The sequence below is a fragment of the Phascolarctos cinereus genome, unplaced genomic scaffold (genome assembly GCF_003287225.1).
Source record: "Phascolarctos cinereus isolate Bilbo 61053 unplaced genomic scaffold, phaCin_HiC Scaffold_9;HRSCAF=440, whole genome shotgun sequence".
Classification (NCBI taxonomy): Eukaryota; Metazoa; Chordata; class Mammalia; order Diprotodontia; family Phascolarctidae; genus Phascolarctos; species Phascolarctos cinereus.
In genome coordinates this window covers 207,124,946-207,150,023 of record NW_027556402.1, presented here as the reverse complement: position 1 = coordinate 207,150,023, position 25,078 = coordinate 207,124,946, and the positions used below count along the sequence as shown (strand labels likewise).

At 36.8% G+C, this 25,078-nt stretch overlaps 1 protein-coding gene across 4 annotated transcripts in view; it reads right to left on the bottom strand.

Moving 5' to 3' along the window:
* The window catches only part of TSG101 (tumor susceptibility 101), a 93,543-nt gene that overhangs the window by 28,856 nt on the left and 39,609 nt on the right, over positions 1-25,078 (bottom strand). For all 4 annotated transcript variants that reach the window (XM_078148382.1, XM_078148380.1, XM_078148381.1 and 1 more), the window contains 2 exons: positions 8,135-8,201; positions 1,837-1,931 (listed from right to left, as the gene is read on the bottom strand). In XM_078148382.1, coding sequence (XP_078004508.1) covers positions 1,837-1,931; positions 8,135-8,201 — 162 coding nt within the window. The remainder of the gene's footprint in view (positions 1-1,836; positions 1,932-8,134; positions 8,202-25,078) is intronic.

The window sequence follows — 25,078 nt, the reverse complement described above, 5'->3', positions numbered from 1 at the left end:
ATAATTACTTGCTTTACATAGCATATCACAAAAATACCACTACTAAAATTCCAAAGTAAACACTGGAAAAAACTGGAAAGAATAAATGTATTATAAGACTTCCTAAATTCCTTTCCAAACAGGTGCTGTTTTGTTTGTTTGTGACATTGGGTTTCCATATCTCAATCATCCTGAAAGTGAGTGCAAGCAGCAATTTATGGGCATGACCCCACTGTTGACTGGCATGGAAGCTTTGACCTGGGTGGGTTTCCCCCTCCTTTAGGCAGCTTGGTGGCCCCTTGGGGGTGGCCAGACTAGTGCTGCCCTTAGTACAGACGCCAATTAGCTTTTGCCCCACTTCATCTCTGTACTCCTGAATGAAGCAATCCTTCCTAGTAGCAGACATATTTATGACATACTTACAGACATATTATGCCACCATGCCTGACTCTCACAAAATGGTTAAATTGGTTTTAGCCTTAAAAATACTTAACTCCTGCCCTTAGAAAATAAAATTCTTGCCTTTTTCTGAAATAGTGCTCCACTCAAATCAAATTTGCCTCCTAATCACCAGCCCTCTGGTTTACATAGAAATTTTCTTCCCCAAATGACAAGGGCTACAATATAATATTGTACTGATATCTCAAAAATAGACAGGAATGGCAATTATCAACATTTTACTAATTACTAGTTAGTACCATTTTACTACTCATATCAATTCCTTTGATCAACAGCCTAAATTTAATTACTTATCACGCCACAGATAACCCTGGGTTCTCAAAGGCTATTTCATCAGAATATAAACCAGAAAGGCTCCAAATAAGTGCTTAGGGACAGACTGTATGCCTGCTTTATGAGGACCAGTCCATTTAAGTATACAGAGACTCATCTTCAGGTTAGCTACATGGTGATAAATCGCCTGTTCACCAAAACTCTCAAGAGACCATCTACTAAGTTACAGAAGGGTTGTGACTTATGTTGGGATAGAGAGTACTCACACAGAGAAATTACAGGCCCTTGATGTACTGAAGGAGAATCCAGAAAAAAGGATAAGAGTATTGCTAAGGTCAATTAATCAGTGGTGAAGATACAATTGGAATTCACATTTACCTTGTAAAATTCCTACCAATCCTTTTAAATTGTGCTACAAAACAACAAATAGGTAAAGCAGGGCCAAGATCATATTTAAAAGGGAAAAAAAGACACCAAGTCATTAGAGTTTTAATGCCTAAAGCATATTTGTATTATAAATAGTACAGAAGAAGAGGTTCGGATATATTTACCAGTTCTAACATTCACAAGCTACAATGGCATGACAACTCATTTACTAGTATTCTGAATGAAAGAAAAGTTATGTCGCAAGCAATTTTTATTATAGCAGGCTTATAAAATAGATTTTTAAAAAAATACCACGCAAAAAATCTACAAGTTCACTAAAATCTCTTACTGTTTAAGTAATTCTTACCTGACTCACCCACATTAACCAATGCCACCATTTATTCTTAAATGTACTCTTTCTTTACTAGTAATACTTGTTACCAACAAAATCAGAATCTGAGTTCCCAAAACATCTAATACAAAATGAAAAAGAATGGGAATGTTTGTAACATTTCCTTTAGGCACTAAAAGTGGGTTGGTCCACATGGAATTAAATTATTTTGGAAAAATGTCATTTACCACTGAAACTTTCTACTAAAAAAGCTATAGCTTAAAAAAAAATCTATCTATCTACCTATCTATCTATCTATCTATCTATCTATCTATCTATCTATCTATCTATCTATCTCATGACATACCCATACATGAAATTACCATTTATAATAGAAAACAAAAACAAAGATCATCAAGGCTACTTACCAACAGTGGTCACAGGAGGCTGGGAAGGGTATTGTGAACTTGTGGTTGGAGGGTACTGTCCACCTGGTGGTGGGAAAGGATAACCTGGGAAACCACTTTAAAAGAAAAAAGTGTTAAAAGTAAATATCATGACAACATACAGTTTTAGCAACTTATATACACATACATCAATTTTCCAGTTTAAATTCAGTAATGAGTAAACTTATAAAGCTGTAAAACTCTATTTCACTATTTGCACAATCTTAGGAAAATTCTATGTTGGCCTTCAATCCTTTTAATACAGAGATGGGATAAAATGGGTGTCGAATATAGCATATATTGATAGACATGACTAAATATATTGGTTAATTTTGCAGAATTACTTTTTTGTTATCTCTTTTTCAAACTTTGCTATAAGGGAGGGTTTACTGGATAAAGGAAAGAGGAATGATATATTTTAAAATGAGTGTGATTTTAAAACCAAAAACATCAATAAAATGTTTTTAAAAAGGAAAATAAATTCCATGCTGGCTATATTCCTAAGTTAGGTCATTAAGTAACCATTAGATTTAGCTCCTGGCTACTTTGGGTTCACTTTCAAAGAAAACCGGTAAGAGCCGCCAGGTTTGTTTTTTTAATTCCTTTAAAAAAAATCACTGGAGAAGTTTTAAGCAAAATCTTAATCTGCTCTAAAAGTCTCTCCTGATCTCCAGGATTCAATCTTGAATTTCCAACTGCCTACTAGATATCTCAAACTCAACATTTCCAAAACTGAACTTATTAAGGGCACCACCATCCTCTGAGACACACAGGCTCACAAACAACATGTCACATTAGAATCTTCACTGCCTCTCACCCTACATATCAATCAGTTGCCAAATCTATCATCTCTATCTTTCTAATATCTCTCATGTTTTTTTTCCCCTCTAACACTGTCATCACCCTAGTGCTTCAGGGCCTCATTACCTCGTGCGAGGACTACTGAAAAAGCCTGCTGGTTGGTTTTCCTGCCTCAAATCACTCCCCACTTCATGTCACCCCCCCAACCCCAATCAACAAACTCCAGGAACTTTATGGCACATAAGTGGTGTAATGCCTGTAAGATCAACTATAAAATCATATTGGGTTTTTAAAACCCTTGCATAACCTGGCCCCTTCTCATCTTTCCACTCTGAGTTAGCATCAACTCTTAACTTTCCTTTAACCCACATATCCAAACAACTGTCCCAAACTGTCAATTCTACTTCCATAAGGCGCCTCAAATTCATTATCCCCTTCTCCTGGCTGGCCCTTACCTTCTGTTCCTCAGCATTTTGCAATGGTTTCCTAACTGATCTAAATGCCTCAAGCCCCTCCCTATTCTGATCCATTTCCCACAGAGTTGCCACGTCATCCCTCTACTCAAATTCCAGTGGCTCCCTAATGCCTCTAGAATGAAGCCTTTTTGGCTTTAATGCCCTTTACAACCTAATCCTGAGCTAGCTTTCCAACCCCATTATATCCTTTTTATCTTGAACTCTAATCAAACCGGTCTTATTTTGTTCCTCACACTCCTCGGGGCATATATATCTTATGCCCCTAGGCTCTGCAATGGATGGCACTTGCGTTGATACTTCTAACTCACAGAATCCCTTTCTTCCTTCAAGTCTCAGTTCAAGCACCAAATTCTGCAGTAAGTCTTTTCTAATCTCCCCAAATGCTAATGGCCTCCCTAAACTACTTTGCATTTTATTTTATATAATTACACATATATGAGTTATCTCCTCTCAAAGAATGTTTGAGAACATACAAAAATTTTTAAACGTTCTGCCTTCTATAGGTTGCCTTTTTAGTTCCCCCAGATACTAGTGTCTAATCTTCTCTAAAGTTACCATGCATATATTTTATATGTATCGTGCATACACCTTTATTTGTATATGTAATCTCTCTCCTTTAGGGCAGGAACTGTTTCCTTTTCCTTTGTATTCCCAGCAGTTAGCTTAGCACTTGGAACAAAGTAATAGATTGCTTGTGGACATATATATTCACTCTTACAATCAGAAAGGATGGTAGAAAAAAATCTAAACTAGAAGTTTCAAACAGGGACAGAAGGCAATGCTCTCCTGAACAAATATAAATAGGAAATATTTAACAAAATAAATAACACAATAGAACAAAGATAATGCTAATATGTGTTTTTCTGAGTCAACATGCAGCAGGCAGGGATCCTTATGTTTGACAACACTAATCTAAACTAATCTCCTTTGCAAAGAAGGAACCCTATTTCTCTAGCACCCCTAAGAGATTATTTTCCACACTCTACTTTGCATATTTCCCATGACAGGGAAACTACTACTTCATGAGGCTGTTCATCCCACTGCTGGAATGTTAAAAATCCCCTTTTTACAACTGAGATAGAACAATCCTTTATTGTTATATTCTTTGCAACACAAAAATCTACTACCTCTCTTGAACACAACAGTTCAGATATTTTTCTATTCAACTGTAAGACATACAAAGGAAAGAGCTGTCTTTGCTATCTTTTAGTGTCCCTCAATGCCTCTCACATCTCAACATTTAACAAACAGTATCTAAATGAATACTTTTGCTCTTTAGGAACCTGTGACTGAGTGAATGAATCTAAAGCATTTATTAAGTGTTTGCTATGTGGTAACAGATTGTGCTAAGTGTTAGTGATACAAATAGAAAACCCATACAGTCCTTGCTCTCAAGGAGCTCTCTATCGATCAAAACGAAAGGACAAAACACATGGAAGATTTCAGCTTCGAGTCAGACGGAAATGTCCAATGGTTCTTAGGGTGCAGCAGCCAAGCAGACAGTAATGTCTCTTTAGTATTGTTTCTGTTGATAAAATGGTATCAGTTTCTGATACTGAACCATCTGATAATGCTAAATTCTTGAAGGCAAAAATTTTCTTTTCTTCGTCTTCAGCAGCTGTGGCTGAAGCACCTGCAGGAGCCACTGTCAGGTTGCATTTCACAGGGACTACTTCCCAGGATGATGGCTGTGGATTATTATTTCCAAGGCTCTTGGGTTCAGATTCCTGTCTCCATCAGGTTCTGAGGGGATTATGATCCCTCCTTTATCTCCCCAGCTGCCCTGCTACTTCAGTTAAGCTGGCTGGCCTGCTCTCCGTTGGGGCAGATGATGGTTATGGGTAGGCCCTTCTCTGTAACAATTGCCTCTCTGGAATAATAACTGAAGGCTGGGCAGGAAGTAGCAATGGTGGCCTACTGGGTGCTTCCACCTCCCAGCTGTGCCTACCTGATTGTTGGTAGCAGCAGGTCAGCAGCTGTTGCTGGTGGTGATGGAGAAGGTAGGGCCCCCTCCTAATAAGGACCTTTTCTTTTCAATGATGGTTACAGAGGCTAACAAAGACCCTTTATGAACTTAGCTAGGTTTGCACTTAAGTCTTCTTATTAGGCCCATAATAAAATACATTAAAAAACAAAACACCTCTCTCCATATAATTTCTGATCTCCACAGCTTCCTCAGTGTCATTAACTTTTAATGACATTGTTTATAGACTCCTCAGTAAATTAGCCACTGTTGATAATCTATATTATTTAAGATGTGATCTGACCATCACAGAGTACATAGTAGTGCTGCTACTTCATTTAACCAGGAACAGGCTGATGTAAACTACAACTAAAATTTTTAAAAATTAGCCATATTATGAATTGGCCCATGAAGACCAAAACCATAACATCATCATTATCAACAACAAAACACTCCTGTCTTTAAAATCACAGAAGCAAATGTTTCCAGGTATTTATCAAGTCTAACCCATAACTGAAACAGAAATATGTCCTTTCCATTCACATTCCCTACAAGTGGTCATGAGCATCTATCTGAAAACCCCTCAGAGATGGATACTCACTACTTCAAGGACGCCAAACTATTCTTTGGATCCCTGTTATTAAATCTTTCATTCCCCTCTCCATAACTTCTATTCCCTGGTACTACTTTTGACCTCTAGGGTCAAGCAAAAGAAGTCTAATCTTGCTTATATGGAAGGGAAGAATATGACATAAGACTAGAAAAGTAGAGTGATTCTAGATTGCAGAAAGTCTTGAATTGTAGAAAAAGAAGTTTGAACTTTATATTTGCTAGGCCACAGGTAGTCATTGAAAGGATCTGAACAGAGGGATGACACGACCAAGTTGGCTAATAAAAAAAGATACATCTAAAAGCAGTACTAGAAAATAACCTGAAGAGGAGAGGGAAGGAAATGGAGATAGGAATATCTGTATATATACAGAGGGTACAGCCGCAGCCCAGATGAAGGTAAATCTGTTAGGTGAGGGGAATGAGAATAGAAGACGAGGCTAATACAAGATATATTGTGGAAGAATCATCAAGAATTGTAATAAAAGGATATGAGAAGCAATGAAGACTGAGTAAACAATGGTATCATTGACCAAAATAGTGAAGTCAGAGGAAGGCTCATAGAAGTATAGGAGTTAGAGCTACAAAGGCCCCTGAGAGAGATCCTGCAGTACAACCCTCTTAATTTATAGAGAAGTCAAGGCTCATAGAAGTGACATAACTTGCCTAAGATCACACAAGGAGTCAGCAGAAATCCAAAATTCAAACCCAGGTCTTACAGGAAAAAACTGTTTTTTGCACACTTTCTAGTTAGGAGGTTAAAGGAGATGAGGAGGGACAACAAACTACACTAGATCACTGATTAAGAAATTATATGTGAATTTAAGAGATAATTTCAGTTACCGTTGTAGGGATAGAAACTATATAATGACTAGTCAAAAAGAAGGGGTCAGGGGCAGCTAGGTGGCGCAGTGGATAGAGCACCAGGCCTGGAGTCAGGAGGTCCTGAGTACAAATCTGGCCTCAAGATACTTGACGCATACCAGCTGTGTGACCCTGGGCAAGTCACTTAACCCCATTACCTAGCCAAAAAAAAAAAAGAATGGGGTTGTTGAATCATTTGGACAACTGTTCAAGAAATTTGGCTATTAAAAAAAAAAAAAAAAGAAAAAAGGCATGTTACCCAGATGGAATAAGGGTTAATCCACCAAATGTTTTAGGATTGAGAAGACCGTGATTTTTTTTTTTGGGGGGGGACGGGGACGGGACGAGACATGAAGCACAGTAAAGAAAGTTGTGTTCGAAAACAGAATAACAGAGCAAGGTCTTACCGGAAATAGGATCAAGGACATAGTTAGCAGGAATTCACCCTAGCAAGTAGAGATACCTCTCCCTCAGAAGAAGGAAGGGAGAGTGAGTAATGATACTGAGAAATAAAAAGAATGAGGAAACTCTCTTCAGATCTATAATCTTCACAAAGACCTTTATAGATTTCCACTGAGAAGAAAACATTGGGAAATACAGGTTAAGATGTTTTAACACCAAATTTAAAATGTTTATTTTGCTTATGGACTATCAAACCATGGTTTTGCTGTCTATTAGTCTGAGAAGGTCGGAGTCTGATCCAAACTGATCTTTGGTAAAGAACTGATGCAAGAGGAGAGTTATCCTAAAACCTCATTCTAAGCATCAATTGTGGATTTTATTTATCCAAGACAACTTATCAACAGTGACTGACAGTAACGCAGGACAATGTGCAAAACCTGTCTGCAGGACCATGTGACAAGAGATACCTCACAGAAAGTTGAGGTGACAGGAAGTGAACAGGTAGCATGCTATAGACAAAAAAGTACTGGATTTATAAGTAGATCTGGGTTTAAATCCTTATTCTGTTACTTCCTACCTATGTGACCATAGGGAATCTGCTTAAAGTGAGTTGGACTAGATGATCTTGGTCTCTCCCAGCTCTAAATCCTATGACCCCTATGGAACAGAGTTATAATGTAGAAGGGGAAAAAAAGCAAGATGGGTCAGCAAATAAGGATAATAAACAAAAGCTGGATTACCCATGGGATCAAAAATCAAAAGTCAGAAAACCTAACAGGATGAGCCAATGGCCCAGTAATTTAGACAAAAGTGGAAAGAGTAAGCTGGGACTGAAGATTCTTGTGTTCAATAGATCTAGGTTTAAATGTATACTATTCCCATTCATCATTAATAGGAAAACAGACTGAGTCTCTTCCCAACAATCATTACTCCATCTTGCCTGTCTTCCTTTATGAAACACAGCATTTCTCCAGGGAGAGAAAAGGCTCCACTTTAATAAAAGCTAGGTATCATACAACAATTAATCTAAGTTGGTCAATTAGGTTTAGGCCTATATCAGACTTTACTAACTTAGCCCACATTAACTAGTAATTATTACTTTGACAAAATTTAAATGGAAGTGGAATTTCAAATAGCACCAATCAAAATGTTGATCTTTTATTACCTGGGATTGGGAGGGTGTCCAGGCGGGTATGAAGTCATTCCACTTGGCATACCTGGCATATAGGAAGCTAAACACAATTTAAACACTTCTTAATATCAAAATAAACACTGAATAGTATCTGAAAAACACATATATGTTACTCCCCAATCAAAAGAAAATTTCATATATGGTAACAACAACAAAACACTCCTATAATGACAAAGAAAAATCAATCTTTGAATTCAAGCTGTTAGTACTCACAAATTGAAACCAATTCTGATAGTCACCTCATCTAAAAAAATGGCATAAAACATTTAAAAAGTGATTTGTAGCATATCATGAATTTTCATATTATTATAGATCACTATTACCAGTCCATGCAAGAGAAAAGTCCTGAGCCACACAACTTTATAGTTAGCCTTTACTCCAAAAGACTCTTAATTGCCCTTCTCAAGACTACCCAAACCTGAAGCTGGAGCTGGCTCAGTTTAAAGGAAAGCTGCACTGCCCTCCTCTGGTTAGCAGTTAGCTATTAAAAAAATTGGCCTGATTTTATAATAGCAGCTCTTATTTTAGTAAAATTATATAGCTACAAAGTACTTTCACATACACTACCATATGTTTGTATACACAATTATGGAATACGTAAAACAGACAGCTGTTTTTCATTACTAACATAACTTGTGTATCATGCTACAGAGAAATGATATCCATCATTTACTTCTATCATACCAACTAAAGAAAGTGTGTTATTACAAACAAAGCAAGTTGAAATTATACTTTTATAAGCTCTAAAGACATATCTACATTGACAAAATTCTGGAACATGATAAGCCTAAAGCAAGGGGCAGATCAGCCTCAGTATAGCCTAGAAATTATACTTCAGGGAGTTCAATTTTCACATTTTTAAAATTCAGTTTCAACAGCCCTACTGAGCTCTCTTAATACCTTTATCATTATCCTCAGGATGTCAAATACGGCAAATACACACCATTCACAGGTGAATAGCAAATACGCTCCTTACTAGAATTGTAAGGTCACTGTGATAGACATCATGTCTTATTTATCTCAGCACTGATCATATGTGGACAGTATCTTCATGGCTATCTTTGGGAATAACGATATTGTCCTTTACATTTTTAATTCTTTTTTTGGGATTCACCCTGTTTTGAAGGTGAATAGCAAATACGCTCCTTACTAGAATTGTAAGGTCCCTGTGATAGACATCATGTCTTCTTTATCTCAGCATTGATCATATGTGGACAGTATCTTCATGGCTATCTTTGGGAATAACGATATTGTCCTTTACATTTTTAATTCTTTTTTTGGGATTCACCCTGTTTTGAAAGGAAATGCTTCCATCATGGTTTTTTTTTGGGGGGAGGGGTACCTAATTTGATCAGGCCCAGACACTTCTGAACTTTAACTTCTTATGTGCCATTTATCTTTCCTCATAAGACACAGTTTTACTAAAGTGTTAGATTCTAAATGTGGTGCTGTTGGAAAATCCTTTCTATTTTGTGTTTATTTGCTGTTTTCCCTCCAGTTTTATCTATAAAGGGTTCCAGGATAATCTGGCTTTAACTGAGTCTCACACAAAATTTTCCAAATCTGTTTTCTCATTTACCCTTTTTAATTTTGGTGAGGTGATACTGCTCATAGTTTTCCATCAGTATCCTTTATAACAGGCACACCAGTATGTCAGGTAACAAGGAGTTCAGTTTAATAGGTGAGAAAAGTATGAAAACAATCATGTATGAATAGGAAATAGAGAAGAGAAATTGGAGATAACAAACAGAGGGAAGACAATAGCATTAAGAAGGATAGGGAAAAAATTCTTGTAGAAGGCAGGATTTTAACTAGGACTTGAAGAAGCCAGGAGATGGAGATGAGCAAGAAGAAAATTTCAAGCTACCTTTGCAAAAGAAATGGGAGAAGGATGTAATTCACCACAGGAGAAGTAATGATCAGACAGGTAGCAGAACTTGAAGAAAATAAGGTCACAAAAACTTCAAAGAAAGTTATCTAGGGGCAGCTAGGTGGCACAGTGGATAGAGTACCGGCCCTGAAGTCAGGAGTACCTGAGTTCAAATCCGACCTCAGAGACATAACACTCACTAGTTGTGTGACTCTGGGCAAGTCAATTAACCTCAACTGCCTCACTAAATAAATAAATAGGGGAAAAAAAAAAGGAAAGTTATCTAGAAAGGCAAGATAAGTGTTAAGGGCTAGAAGGGTCAAGAATGGCTGGGGGAAAAAAGCCACTGGATTTAACATCACTAGTAACTACAAGGAGAACAGTTTCAGCTATCACAGGACTAGAAGTCAGACCTGCTAGGGAATAAGTAGTGAGTAGGATGTAACAAAATACAGGAATAATGGCTTGATGGGAATGGATCATAGTGTCAAAGGAGGATCTTTTTGCATTTGCTTTTAGAAGATGGAGGAGATGTGCGTATGTTTGTAAGTATCAGAGCAGAATCAAGATTATATGGAGAAAAGATAGATCAAAGGTCCAGGGATATAAGCAGCCTTGGAAAGAAAGACCATCTTTCTCTGATAATAGAACAAAGGAGGAGACAGTTGGAGGAATAGCTCCTGAGAAGAGGGTAGTTACAGAAGTAGGAAGAAGAGGTAGCTCTTGGTAGACCAAAGGATCAAATGAGATAATGTGTGTAAAGCTATTGTAAACTTAAAAGGCAAAAGAACCATTAGCTATTATTTCTGGGTTCTTTAGATTTCCTCATTTTAACTGCTTCATGCTGCTTGGACTTCTCTCTAAAGGATGGTGATAAGACACCAGTATCCTAATTTTCACCCATTTCTTTCCTTTTTTTTTTTAAGCATCAACAATTTGTTTTGAAGCTTTAAATAAATACTGTCTTCTTATTTCTTTCTCTAATTTGATTTTTGAACTTTGCTTTAGCCAGTGAATGTACACAACTGATTCTGAAAGGAATTTTACACTGGTAACTAGTCATTTCCTCTATGTTTAAATATAGTAAATTCCATTTTTTGTGATGTTCCTTGTTTCCACCATGTACCTATCCTCTTCTTGAATTAAGTACACATGAAATACAGGCGTGTCTTCTGAGCAAGATTTAAGTTTTTAGCCTCTTTCATTTCTTAATCTTGAAACATATTGTATAAATGTATAAATTCATGTCCTGTGATGACACCTTCACAATGAAGTCATAATGCCTTACACTAGAAGATCCTGTCAAGTATTTTGAAAATTTTTTGCTCCTTCTTCCACAACAGATATTGGTACATAAGCTGTAATTATTTTAATGGTGGTCTTCTTCCTTCTGTCCAAGATGAGTACTGCAATATATGACCCTGAATAGTAAGGTGGCTAAGTTTCTTAAGAAAAGTTTCTTGTTGCCTTTGGGGGAAATCAACATTATCAGCTTCTTTATTCACTTCTAGGAGAATGTATCCACTGGCTTTCCATTTAACTGTTAACTTCCTTATGAACTACAATTTTATTTATAATGTTAATATCAACATAGATGTGACGTATATGCTTCATAGGTTGGGGTATACACTAAATAGTTAAGACTTCATACTTACGAAATTAATATGAAACTAATACTTTTGTATAGTCTAAAAACTGATTCTCAGTCTTCTCCCTTCTCCTTTGCTACCACTGTCTCCAAGGAATCAGATGGGAGTTGCACAGAACCAAGGGCCACTTTATATTCTTTTATGTTGCCATAGCCAAATAATTCATCACTTAATGGCTATCCTGTCAGTGACTGAGAGCAGTAATCCAGTATACATCATTTATTATCAGAACAGTATTTAATCAAAGTTTACAGTAAATATACTTTGCTGCCTCCAAGAGTTAGGTTTTTCATGGCCATTTGGTGAAGTAAACACTATTATTGGGATTTAACTTAAGAAAGATAAAGGTTTATCATTCTGTTTTAGAGAAAATTTTGTTTAATACTGATTATAGTTCAAATTTACAAAGTACTATAAGATTTACAAACATAAATGTGTTCCTTGGTGCTTTTTTCATAAAACATGTGAATTAAGCAAAGAAATATTATCCTTATTCTATAGATAAGGAAACTGAGGCACAGAAAGGTCAGAGGCCTTGTTCAGGGTCACAGTGTCCAGGCTGGATTTATACCAGGAATGCAGGGTTGGTTTAATAATGTGAAAATTATAAACATAACATCACCTAAGAAACAAAAACAACAGAAACCATATCAATAGGTGTAGAAAAAGCTTATAAGAAGATTCAACACCCATTCCTGCTAAAAACACTAGAAAGCACAGAAACAAAGAGAGCTTTCTTTATAATAAGTAATTATCTATCTAAAACCAAGAGCCAGTATTATCTGTAATGAGGACAGGCTAAAGGCCTTCACAATAAAATCAAGCGTAAAGCAAAGATGTTCATTATTAGTCAATAATCATTTACTATGTATCAGGCAGTATACTATGAACTGGAGATACAAAAAGTAAAAGACTGTCCCTGCCTTTAAGAAGCAATTTCATGGGGGAGACAACAAGCAAATATGTATAAGCAAGTTATATATAGCTTAAAAAGGAAATAATTAAAAGGAAGACACTAGAATTAAGGACAGGAAAAGATTTTCTGTAGAAGGTGAGGTTTTAGTGGGGGCTTAAAGGAAGCCTACAGGAGATTAGGAGGTAGAATGTTCTAGACATGGGGGACAGCCAGAGGAAAAAGCCCGGATTTGAGAGATGGAGTATCTCATTCATGGAACACCCAAGAGGCTTATGTTACTGGACTGAACAGCTCACGGTGGGGAGTAAGGCATAAGAAGACTAGAGAGGGCGCTAATTAGGAGGGACTCTGAACGAATGAAATAAATGTCCTCTCACCTAATTTTTCTTGCTTTTTTCCCCTTTTACAACTTGGTCAATGTGGAAATAGGTTTTATATGCTTTCATATGTATAACTGATATCATTATATCTTGCCTTGTCAATGGATAGGGGAAGGGCAGGAGGGAGAAAAAAAATTGGAAAAGAAAACAAAAAATTTTAAAACATTAAAAAAACTAAGGATTTTTTATTTGATTTTGGAAGAAACAGGGAGCCACTGGAGTTTACTGAATTGCACTTTAGGAAAATCACTTTGGTGGCTAGCAGACTGACCCACCAGCAGTCTATTACAATAATCCAAGCATGAGAACCTGCACCAAAGTGGTGGCAGTATCAGAAACGAGAAATGGGGCATATTCAAGAGATGCGGCAAAATGAAATAAGAGTAAAAAGTCGAGGATGACACCTGAGGGGAAGGATGGGGACTGGGAGGATGGTGTTGTCCTCGATAGGAACATGTAAGTTAGGAGGTGGAGAGAGGGGTTAGGGGAAAGATAATGGGTTCAGTTTTGGAGTCTGAGATATCTGAAAGACAGTTGTAGATGCAAGACTAGAGGCAGAGAAGAGATTTGGAAAGGATATAGATTTGAGGACTACCATGACATAGAGACGGTAACTAAATCCAAAGGAGCTTAGGTGATCATTACTATTATCACCATTAGTACTTAATACAGTGCTAGAAACACTAGCTATAGCAATAAAACAAAAACAAATTAATAAGCATAGGCAAATGGGTAACAAAATTATTACTTTTTGTAGATGATATGATGGTTTACTTAGGGAACTCTAAGTAATCAATGCAAAAACTAACTAGGCTATGTTAATGTAATAAAAATGACAAAACTACCTAAATTAATTTACTTATTTAGTGCCAAACCAATTAAACCACCAAAGGATTACTTTATAGAGCTAGAAAATAGTAATAAAAAATTAATGTAGAGAAACAAAAGGTAAAGAATATAAAAGAAATTAAAGGAAAAAGTGGAAAAGAAAGGCAGCTTAGCAGTACCAGATTTCAAACTATATAACAAAGCAGTAACTGTCAAAACCATTTGGTACTGAGTAAGACACACTAGAATACATTATATGCACAATACAGAGAAGCTAAAGAACACAGTAGCCTAATGTTTGATAAGCCCCCAAATCACAGCTATTAGGGCAAGAGCTCATTATTTGCCAAAAACTGCTGGGGAAAAGTGGAAGGTGGTCTGGCATAAACCAAGTGTGGACCAACATCTCATATGGTATACTAAGAGAAGCAATAAATGGGTACATGATTTAGATATAAAGGATGACATAAAAAAATTAGAAGAACATGAAAGAAATCACCTGTTGGATCTATGGATGGGGGAACAGTTCGTGACCAAACAAAAGATATCAAGATTCAGAGGAAGTAAAAATGAGACAATAACAATTACATAAAATTTAAAAGTCTATGCATAAATAAAACCAATGCATCCTAAAATTAGAAGAGAAGCAGGAAACTGAGGAAGAGGTTTGAGGCAAATTTTTCTAAATACTGTTTTATTTCTAAGATATATAGGGTACTGAATAAAATGTAAAGAATAAGAGCCATTTCCAATTCATAAATGGTGAAAGAATATGAAGAGGCAATTTTCAGATTAAAAAATCCAAGCTATGAGGGGCAGCAGTGGATAAAGCACTGGTCCTGGATTCAGAAGGACCTGAGTTCAAATCTGTTATGTGGCCTCAGACACATAACACTTAATAGCTGTGTGACCCTGGGCAAGTCACTTAAGCCCAATGCCTAGCCCCCCCACAAAAAACAGCCAAAAAACTCCCCAAGTTATCAAGTCTTTTAAAAATGCTCTAAATTGCTAATAGTCACAAAAATGTAAATTAAAACCCCAAGGCAACATCTCACATTGGCTAACATGACAGAAAAGGAAAATGACAGATGTTGGAAGAACCGTAGGAAAGCAGGTAGAAATAATGTACCGTTGCTAGAGCTGAATTCTGGAAGGCAATCTGGAACTACACCCCAAAAGCTATTAAACTGTGCATACCCTTTGACCGGAAGTACCACTACTAGGTTTATGCATCAAAGAAAGTACAAAGGGCCCATGTGTGTAAAAATATTTATAGCAGCTCTGTTTGTGGTTGCAAAGAACAGGAAACTGGAGGGGAGAGGCTGTCAATTGGGGAATGGCTGAACAAGTTACAGTATATGAATTTGATAGAACACTATTATGCTACTTAAAAGGATGAACACAATGGTTTCAGAGAAACGTAGGAAGACTGGTATGAACAAAATGAAGTATGAAGAACAATTTATAAACAAGATCGTAATAACCTTTGAAAGATTTAAGAACTTTGATCAACAAAATGACCAACCACAATTTCAGAAGACTCACTATGAAACATGATATTCATTTCCTGAGAGAGTTAATGGACTCAGAGTGCACACTGGCATACATGTACGCTTATTTTGGACATGGTTAATGTGAGAATTTTCCCCCCTTCAATTACATGTGAAGACAATTTTTAATGTTTTTAAAATTTTTGAATTCCAAATTCTCTCTCTCCCTCCCTCCCCCCCAGAAGTCAAGCAATTTGTTATACATTATACATATGTGCAATCATGCAAAACATTTCCATATTAGTCACGTTGTAACACAAAACAAAAGAAAAATAAACAAAATTTAAAAAGTATGCTTTTATCTGCATTCAGATTCCATCAGTTCTCTCTCTCAAGATGGATAGCCTTTTCCATCATAAGACTTCTGAAAGTTATCTCAGATCATTGTATTGCTGTGTACGATGTTCTCCTCCTAGTTCTGCTCACTTTACTTTGCATCAGTTCATGTAAGTCTTCCCAGGTTTATCTGAAAGCATCCTGCTTGTTTTCCTCTTCTTTTCCTGTCTTCTTAATAGTATTTTCCCCCCAATTACAAGTAAAGCTAGTTTTCAACATTCATTTTTGTAACATTCTGAGTTCCAAATTTTTCTCCCTCCGTTCCTCCCCTCCCCAAGACTGCAATCAATCTGATATAGGTTATACATGGACGATCAGGTTAAATATATTCCCATATTAGTCATTCTGTGATAAAGAAGAATCAAAATACAAGGGAAAAATCATGTGAAAGAAAAAACAAAAAACAAAAAAAAGTGAAAATAGTATGCTTCGATCTGCATTCAGACTCCATTGGTCTAATATAATATTGGTAATAATGGGAATCCTTGTTTCACTCCAAATCTTACTGGGAAAGCTTCTAGCTTATCCCCATTACAAACAATGCTTGCTGATGGGGTTTTAGGTAGATATACCTTATTATTTTGAGGAAAAATCTGTTTATACCTATGCTTTCAAGTGTTTTTTTTTAATAAGAACGAGTGTTATAGTTTGTCAAAAAGCCTTTTCTGCATCTGTTGGTATAATATGTTTTTATTACTTTTGTTATGGAGTTTTTCTTATTTTAAACCATTCCTGGTATAAATCACACTTGGTCACAATGTATAATCTTTGTGATATATTGTTGAAGTTTCCTAGACAGTTTTTTATTTAGGATTCTTACATCCATTTCCATTAGTGAAATTGGTCTATAATTTTCTCGGTTATTGTTTTTCCTGTTTTAGTATCAGTACCATGTTTGCTTCATAAAAGCAGTTTGGTAGGACTCTGCTTATTATTCCAAATAATTTAATTAATATTGAATTAGTTGATCTTTAAATGTTTGGTAGAATTCACTTGTAAATCCATGTGATCTTAATTCTTTTTTCTTAGGAAGCTTATTTACAGCCGGTTCAATTTCTTTTTCTAAAAAACGTTTATTTAGATATTCTATTTTCCATTCTGTTAATCTAGGCAGTTTATATTTTTGTATTTTTCCATTTCACTTAAATTGTTAAATTTACTGACATATAATTGGGCAAAATATCTCCTAATAACTGCTTTGAGTTCATCTTCATTAGTGGTATGCTTACCGTTTTCATTTTTGATACTAGTGATCTGGTTTTCTTCTGTCTTTTTAAAAATCATATTAACCAATGGTTTATCTATTTTATTGGCTTTTTCATAAAATCAACTCCTAGTTTTATTTTTCAATTCCATGTTTTTCTTATATTTAATTTTATTATTCTCACCTTTCATTTTCAGGATTTCCAGTCTGATTATTTAAATGGGGATTTTTAATTTGTTCTTTTAACTGCATGTCTAATTCATTGCTCTACTCTTTCTCTACTTTATTGATGTTAAATGTTTAAAGATAAATTTTTCTCTGATTACTGTTTTGCTACGTGCCATAAGTTTTGGTATGTTGTCTCATAAATATCATTCTCTTTAACAAATTAATTATATGTTTCTATGACTTGTTCTTTAACCCACTCATTCTACAGATTAGTCTCTAATTAACTTTTAATTTTTGTCTCCACAATTCCTCATCAAATATAATTTTTATTACATTATGCTTTGGAAAGAATGCATTTTATATTTCTGCTTTCCTGCACTTAACTATAAAGTTTTTATGTCCTTATATATGGTCAATTTTTGTAAAGCTACCATATACCACTGAGAATAAGGTATATTCCTTTCTATTCCCACTCAATTCTCTCCAGTTCTATCATACTGAGCATATCTAAGATTCTATTCATCTCCTTGATGTCTTTCTTATTTATTTTTTGGTTAGATTTATCAAGTTCTGAGAGGGGAAGGTTGAAGCCCCCCACCATTGTAGTTTCACTATTTCCACCTGTAATTCATTTAGCTTTTCCTTTAAAAATTTAGATGCTATAACTTCCGCTTCCAGGAGCCAAGATGGAGGAGTAAAAAAGTAGTTGCTCTCACCCTCCCCTATCAACCTCTGAAAACCCAGAAAATAACACCCCAGGAAAAAAAACCCAACCCTGGAACAGCTGAACTAGAAGAAAGATGGGGAACAGCAGTGCAGCAGCCCAGCAAACAGGTCTCCCAGTGCCTCAGCAAAAATAAGGTAAGCGGGGCAGCGCAGTGGATAGAGCACCGGCCCTGGATTCAGGAGGACCTGAGTTCAAATCCAGCCTCAGACACATAACACTTACTAGCTGTGTGACCCTGGGCAAGTCACTTAACCCCATTGCCTAACATACATACATACATACATACATACATACATACATACATACATACAGTAAGCAGCACTACAAAGGGCCCCAGGCTGATAAGCACCCTGCAGCATTCATCTGAAAGGAGCTGAAGAAAGCAACCTAGAGTCTTCCTAAAGTCCCAGCCTTGCTGATTCCAACCCAACACCAGGTAAGCTGTCAGGAACCCTACAGCCTCTAACTGTCAACCAGGAAGAGATCCTGAAGCCCAGGTGGTAGAGCAGGTAAACACCAACACCTAGACCTTCGAGTGCCTCAGTGAGGGTGGGGGAACCAGTGGAAACCAGCTCAGAAAACCACCAGGTGCCTCAGCACTCTACTGCAAAGGAATCTCCCAGTGCATTAGTAGAAAGGAGAGAGAGGCAGCACCGCAAGTGGCCCCAGGCAGATAAACACCCTTTAGCACCCATCTAAAAGGAGGTGAATAAAGCTAAAGGAAAGGAAAAGCAGGCAACCTAGAATTGCCTGAAAGTTCCAGCCTTGCTGATTCCAGCTCAACACGAGGTAAGCTGCCAGAAACCTACAGCCTCCATTTGCCAACATAAAAGGCCCCAGCACACAAAGCCAGTGACCAAGACTTAGGCTCCCAACACAAGAAGCTTGGGTCAGTGCCCTCTGTTTCCCAGCAGGAGAGCTCAATCTCTTTAAAGGCCAGGAAATAAAGAAATCATGAGTAAAAGGAAACATACCATAGATTCATATTATGAGAAGAGCGAAGATCAAGACAGAAATTCTGAAGAGGACAACACTGTCAACAAACCCATATCTACAACATCAAAAGGGAATATGAACTGGTCTGAAGCCCAAAAAGCCTTCTTAGAAGAGCTCAAGAAGAATTTAAAAGTCTAATGAAAGAGGCAGAAGAGTCCTTAAAGAACACAATTGGTCAACTGGAAAAAAAGTACACTGAAGAAAACAAATCCCTTAAAAATACAATTGGCCAATGGAAGAAGAAAATACAAAAACTAACAAAAGAAAACAACCTGTTAAAAACTAGAATTGGACAAATGGAAACTAAAGACTCTATGAGAGAGGAAGAATCAGTCAAACAGAAACAAAAAAATGAAAAAATAGATGAAAACATAAAATACCTCATCAGTAAAACAACTGACCTGGAAAATTGATCCAGGGGAGACAATTTAAAAATCATTGGACTACCTGAAAATCATGATGAAAAAAAGAGCCTAGACAGTATCTTTCAGGAAATCATAAAGGAAAACTGCCTGGAAGTCCTAGAACCAGAAAGTAAAATAACCATAGAAAGAATATGCCACTCACCACCTGAAAGAGATCCCAAAATGACAACACCAAGGAACATAGCTAAACAACAACAGCAAAATTCCAAAATTACCAGATGAAAGAGAAGGTGCAGCAAACAGCCAGAAAGAAACAATTTAAATATCATGGAACCAAAGTCAGGATTACACAGTGCCTTGCAACTTCTACATTAAAAGACCCCAGGGTGTAGAACACGATATTCCAAAAGGCAAAGAAGCTTGGACTGCAGCCAACGATCAACTACCCTGCAAAAATGAGCATGATTTTTCAAGGGAGGAGATGGATATTTAATGAAATATGGGGCTTCCAAACCTTCCTGATAAAAAGACCAGAGTTCAATAAAACATTTGAGCTTCAAGTACAAGATTCAAGAAAGATATAAAAGGTAAATGGGACAGAAAGATACAATATGTTGTTGATAAGGGCAGACTGTTTACATCCCTACAAGGGATGATGACCCTTGCAAACTCTTGAGAAATGTATTGTTATTGGGGGGGTTTTTTCGTTTTGTTTTTTACTTTTTAGGCATTTGGGGTTAAGTGACTTGCCCAGGGTCACACAGCTAGTACGCATCAAGTGTTTGGTCTGAGGCCGGATTTGAACTCAGGTCCTCCTGACTTCAGGGCCGGTGCTCTATCCACTGCACCACCTAGCTGCCCCTGAAATGTACTGTTATTATACCATGTTAAAGGGTATACACAAAGGGGGTGGATATTAGTTGACTTTGATGTAATGATAAAAAAAATCTAATCAAGTGGGTTAAATGGATCCAAGTAAGTGGATTAGTCTGATCTTAGAAAATGTACTGAGAAAGGAGGAGGCAGACAAGAGTAAATTACATTACAGGAAAAGACAGAAAATCCTATTACAGCAGAGGGAAAGAAGGGAGAGGGGTGAGCATTGTTTGAACCTTACTCTCATCAGATTTGGCTCAAGAAGGGAATAACATAATCAGTTAGGTACAGAAATCTAACTTGCCCAATAGGCAGTAGGAGGGAAAAGGAGAAAGAAAAGGGAGGGGGGACAGAAGGGAGGGAAGAAGCAGTAAGGGCAAAGGGGAAGAAAAGGGAAACGGACAATAGAAGGGGAAGAGAGACTGAAGGAGGCAGTAGTCAAAAGCAAAACACTAGTGAGGGAGAGAAAGGAGAAAGAAAGAAAAGCATAAACAGGGGAAAAAAGGATGTAGAAAAAGACATAGATAGTGTGAAAGTTGAATCACAATTTTTTTCTCTTCTGTTGAGTTTTGTTTCCTCTTTCTGATGGTTCCTCCTATTGGTTTTAATTTTTACTTACAACTTCACTAATGTGAAAATATGTTTAACAGGAATGTAAATGTATAGCCTATATCAGATTGTGTGCCGTCTTGGGGAAGGTGTGGAGGGTGGTGGGGAAGAAGGGGAAGAAAAAATTTTAAACTCAAAAGCATACGGAAGTGATTGCTGATAAATCAAAATAAATTAATAAAATAAAAACCAAAACCCAAAAAACCAAAAGAAAAAACTTAGATGCCACAGCATTTGGTACATAGAGGTTTAATATTGATATTTCTTCAATGTCTATGGTATCTTTTATCATATAATGTAGTTGCCCTGTTTGTCTTATAGTTACTTTAGCTTTAACTTTGAGATCATGTTTACTATCCCTGCATAAATAAATTATACTCCAGCTCTTTACTTTTACTCAATGTGTATCTCTCATTTTTAAATGTGTTTTTTGTAAACATATCATCAGATTCTGGTTTTTAGTCCATTCTCCTACCAATTTCCATTTTATGAGTGAGTTCATATTCAAAATTATAACTACTAGTTGTATATTTCTCTTCATCCTATTTTTTTCTCAGTTTATTGCTCTCCCTCTTTTTACCTTATCCCTCCTTATCCCTCCTCAGACCTCTAATTTACTTACTACTGCCTCCTTAATCTGCACCCCTTTGAAAAATCCCTCTTTTCTTCCCTTATTCTATTTCTTAATCTGCACACTCTTATAAGAGTCCCTCCCTTATCCTACCCCTTTGCCCTATTTCTTTGTAAATTAAGACTTTTATACCCTTCTAGCCGTATATGTTACTTCCTCTTGAACCTAGTTCTGAAGAGAACAAGGTTTTAGCACTACCAGCCCTCCACTCCATCCTGCTCTTCACTGTTAACATTCTTCCATTCACTCTTCATTTATATGAGATAACTGCTTCATTTTACCTCTCCCTATCCAGTTTTTATTTTTAGGATCATCCCATCATACTCAACTCAACCCCAAGCCTTCTATCCAATAATGTTCTTTCAAACTGCTAGTAATGATAACATTAAAAGTTAGAGATAACGTTTTCCCATATAAGAACTATTAAATAGTTTGATCTTATTAAATCCCTTATAATTAGTCTTTCACATTTACTGTCTTATGTTTCTCCTGATTCTTGTAGGTCTAATTTTCTGTTCTGTTCTGGTCTTTTCCTCACGAATACTTCAAAGTCCTTTAAATTCATTAAATATCCCCCTCACTCCTACCCCTTGCAGGATGCATTCAGCTTTGCTGGGTAAGTTATTCTTGGTTGCAAACGCAGCTCCTCTGCTCTTCAGAATATAATGTTCCATGCCCTTCAAAGTCTTTGTTTTCCCCTTCAGTTCTCTCTTTTTATTTTTTTTGTTTTTTCCACTTTTTAAAATTGATTTATTTTGCTTTATCAACAATCACTTCCATAAGCTTTGGAGTTTTAAATTTTTCTCCCCCTCCTTCTCCCCCTCCCTCCCCAAGATGGTGCGCAATCTGCACACATATATATATCACATACGAATACATTGCTATTAAACATATTTTCACATTAGTGATGTTGTAAGTAAGAATTAGAACCAACAGGAAGAACCAAAAGAAAGGAAACAAAACACAACAGAAGAAAAAAAAATAGCAAATAGTTTGCTTCGATCTGCATTTAAACTCCACAGTTCTTTCATTGGATGCGGTTAGCATTTTCCATCATGTGGCCTTTAGAGATGTCTTAGATCCTTGTATTGCTGAGAAGGGCTAAGTCTATCAATATTAGTCATCGCACAATGTGGCTGTTAATGTGTACAACGTTCTCCTGGTTCTGCTCACTTCACTCAGCATCAGACCATACAGGTCTTTCCAGGTTTTTCTGCAGTCAGCCTGTTCATCATTTAGCATAGCACAATAGTATTCCATTACATTCATTTACCACAACTTGCTCAGCCATTCCCCAATTGATGGGCATCCTCTCAATTTCCAATTCTTTGCCACCACAAAACAAGCTGCTATAAATATTTTTGTACACGTGGGTCCTTTTCCCATTTGTATGATCTCTTTGGGGCTACAGCCCTAGAAGTGCTATTTCAAAGTCTTTCAAGGCAGAAGCTGCTAAATCTTGTGTAATCCTGACTACAGCTTCACAGTATTTAAACTGTTTGTTTTTAGCTGCTTGTAGTGTTTTTTTCTTTGACCTGGGAGCTTCAAAATTTGGCTATAATCTTCCTGTGAATTTTCATCTTGGCATCTCCTTCAGGTGGTGATCTATGGATTTTAAAAATTTCTAGTTTACTGTCTAGTTCTAAAACTTCAGGACAATTTTCCTTAATAATTTCTTGAATTATAGTGTCTGCGCTTTTTTTGATCATATCGTTCAGGTAGTCCACAAATTCTTATACTACCTCTCCTCCATCTGTTTTCCAGGTCAGTTGTTCTTCTTTTCCTTTTTTTTTAAGTGACTTGCCCACACAGGGTCACACAGCTAGTAAGTTCAGTTGTTTTTCTAATGAATGTTTCACGTTCTCTTCTATTTTTTTCATCTTTAGATTTTGTCTTATTTCTTGGTACCTTATAACATAATTAGCTTCCCCTTGCCCAATTCTAACTTTTTAAGGAGTAATTTTTTTCCATAAGCTTCTGGATTTTTTTTTCCCCAATCAACTGTCTTTTCATAATTTTGATGATTTTCCTGACTTAGAGTAAAGGCTAAAAATACTGTGAAACCTGCTTACAGAAAATACTGGTAATTCAGTGAGCCAGATGTCATAATGAGGATTTCACTTAAGCAAGATAAAGGCCTATCATGGTGTTTTTAGAGAAAAGTTTAGTGATAAACAATTATTTTTATAGTCTCCAAGAAAGTTCTGAAGATAACTTTCACTATAGCTTTAAATGGTCAGTTTTAAATCTGCCATCAGTTGAATGATAAATAATGAGGAAAAAAATACTATTAAATATATCCTGACTTTGGTTCCTCCTTGCAGCTTCCTACCTGTTCCATTTTACAACCTGATTAAAGTCACCATTCATTTGTTCAGTGTCCCTGGATAGACACTGTAAATTTTTTGGAGACTGTAGTCTTCTACTACTCACAGCCACACAACACTTTAGTAGAATATGGGTAATCAGGGAAGGGGGATAGGGAAAGCGGAACAAAGAGAAGAGAGAATTTGTTTCAGGGAAAAGCTTATTGTCATTAAAGGAGCTCTGAAACTTCTCAAAACCAGTTCAGACCACTCTCTTCTTGTTTAATTCTGGGTTCAACATAGGCATATGGAATATCTAACCAAGATGGTGACAAGCAAGCTTTGTAGGCTGTCTGATAAAAATGAATGTCATATCTGGATATTCTTCATCAGCTTGGTTTTTCCTCTGTGGATGTTTAAGCCAAACTCTACTGAATAATTACAGACCTTATCCAGGAGTAAATTTGTCACTGAAATGCATAAATGATACAGATGGGCTAGTCATATGGCAAAGGCAAGGGATAACTGATGGGATGCCCATATGCTACAATGGCAGCCTTAACACACAAAGGAAAAGTAAAGAAGGCCCCTACCACATTGGATGGATCCCCTATAGTAAATTTATGAAAGAAAAAATGTATGGGGAGGCATCGATGGGGTTGTGATCAGCACTGTCCATAAAGATTAGATATTACCTTTATTTGAATACTAAATACAAATGAAGAGATGACAAGGAAGAGGTGAAGGAAGGTTAAGTTTTAAATTTCTCAGTAACAGAAAAAACTGAGACTGAGGCAGAATGAGAACTGTACAACATAAGAGTTTTGCCTTTTGAGGACTGTACTCTTCAACAAGAAAACAGTGAAGACAGGGTGGCTCCTGTGTTTGTGACAGCCAGGACGATCCAGGAATGGGTGACTTTCAAGAATATAGCTACAATCTTCATTCTGGAGAGTTGGGACACTTGGACCTCTCTCAAGAGGGGGCTGATGGGGTGCTTGGATGCTTGTATTTGGGTCCTTGTACCTGGACCTCAATTTCTCCCTAGCCTCAGAAACACTGTCTCTGACAATTTCTCCCCTAGGACACCGTGCCTAGCAATTACTCATGAGTGGGCCCCAGCAAGACCCTTATCCCTTTCCCTGGTACAGTTACAGCACCTGAAGTAATTATTAGTTTAAACTGGCTTTGCACTGGGCCATAAAGATATTCTTACTCACTGTACTATCTATACTACCGTCCTACCTCATTATCTACATCCTGGACTCTTCATTATCTATATTCTAGACTTAAGACATATGTGTACTCCCTACATCCATCTTGTCAAACAAGACATTGACTGGTGGCAGACTGGACAACTCTCAGTTACCCCTGAACTCTAGTTAATTTAGTGACGGAGCAGGCCTAAAACCACACCAACATGTGGGCCCCCTTGTGGGCTTTTCCTAGTGAACCCTGGGTAAAACGCCCACCGTAGTAGGTACAAGAAGTACATGTTCCTTTAAG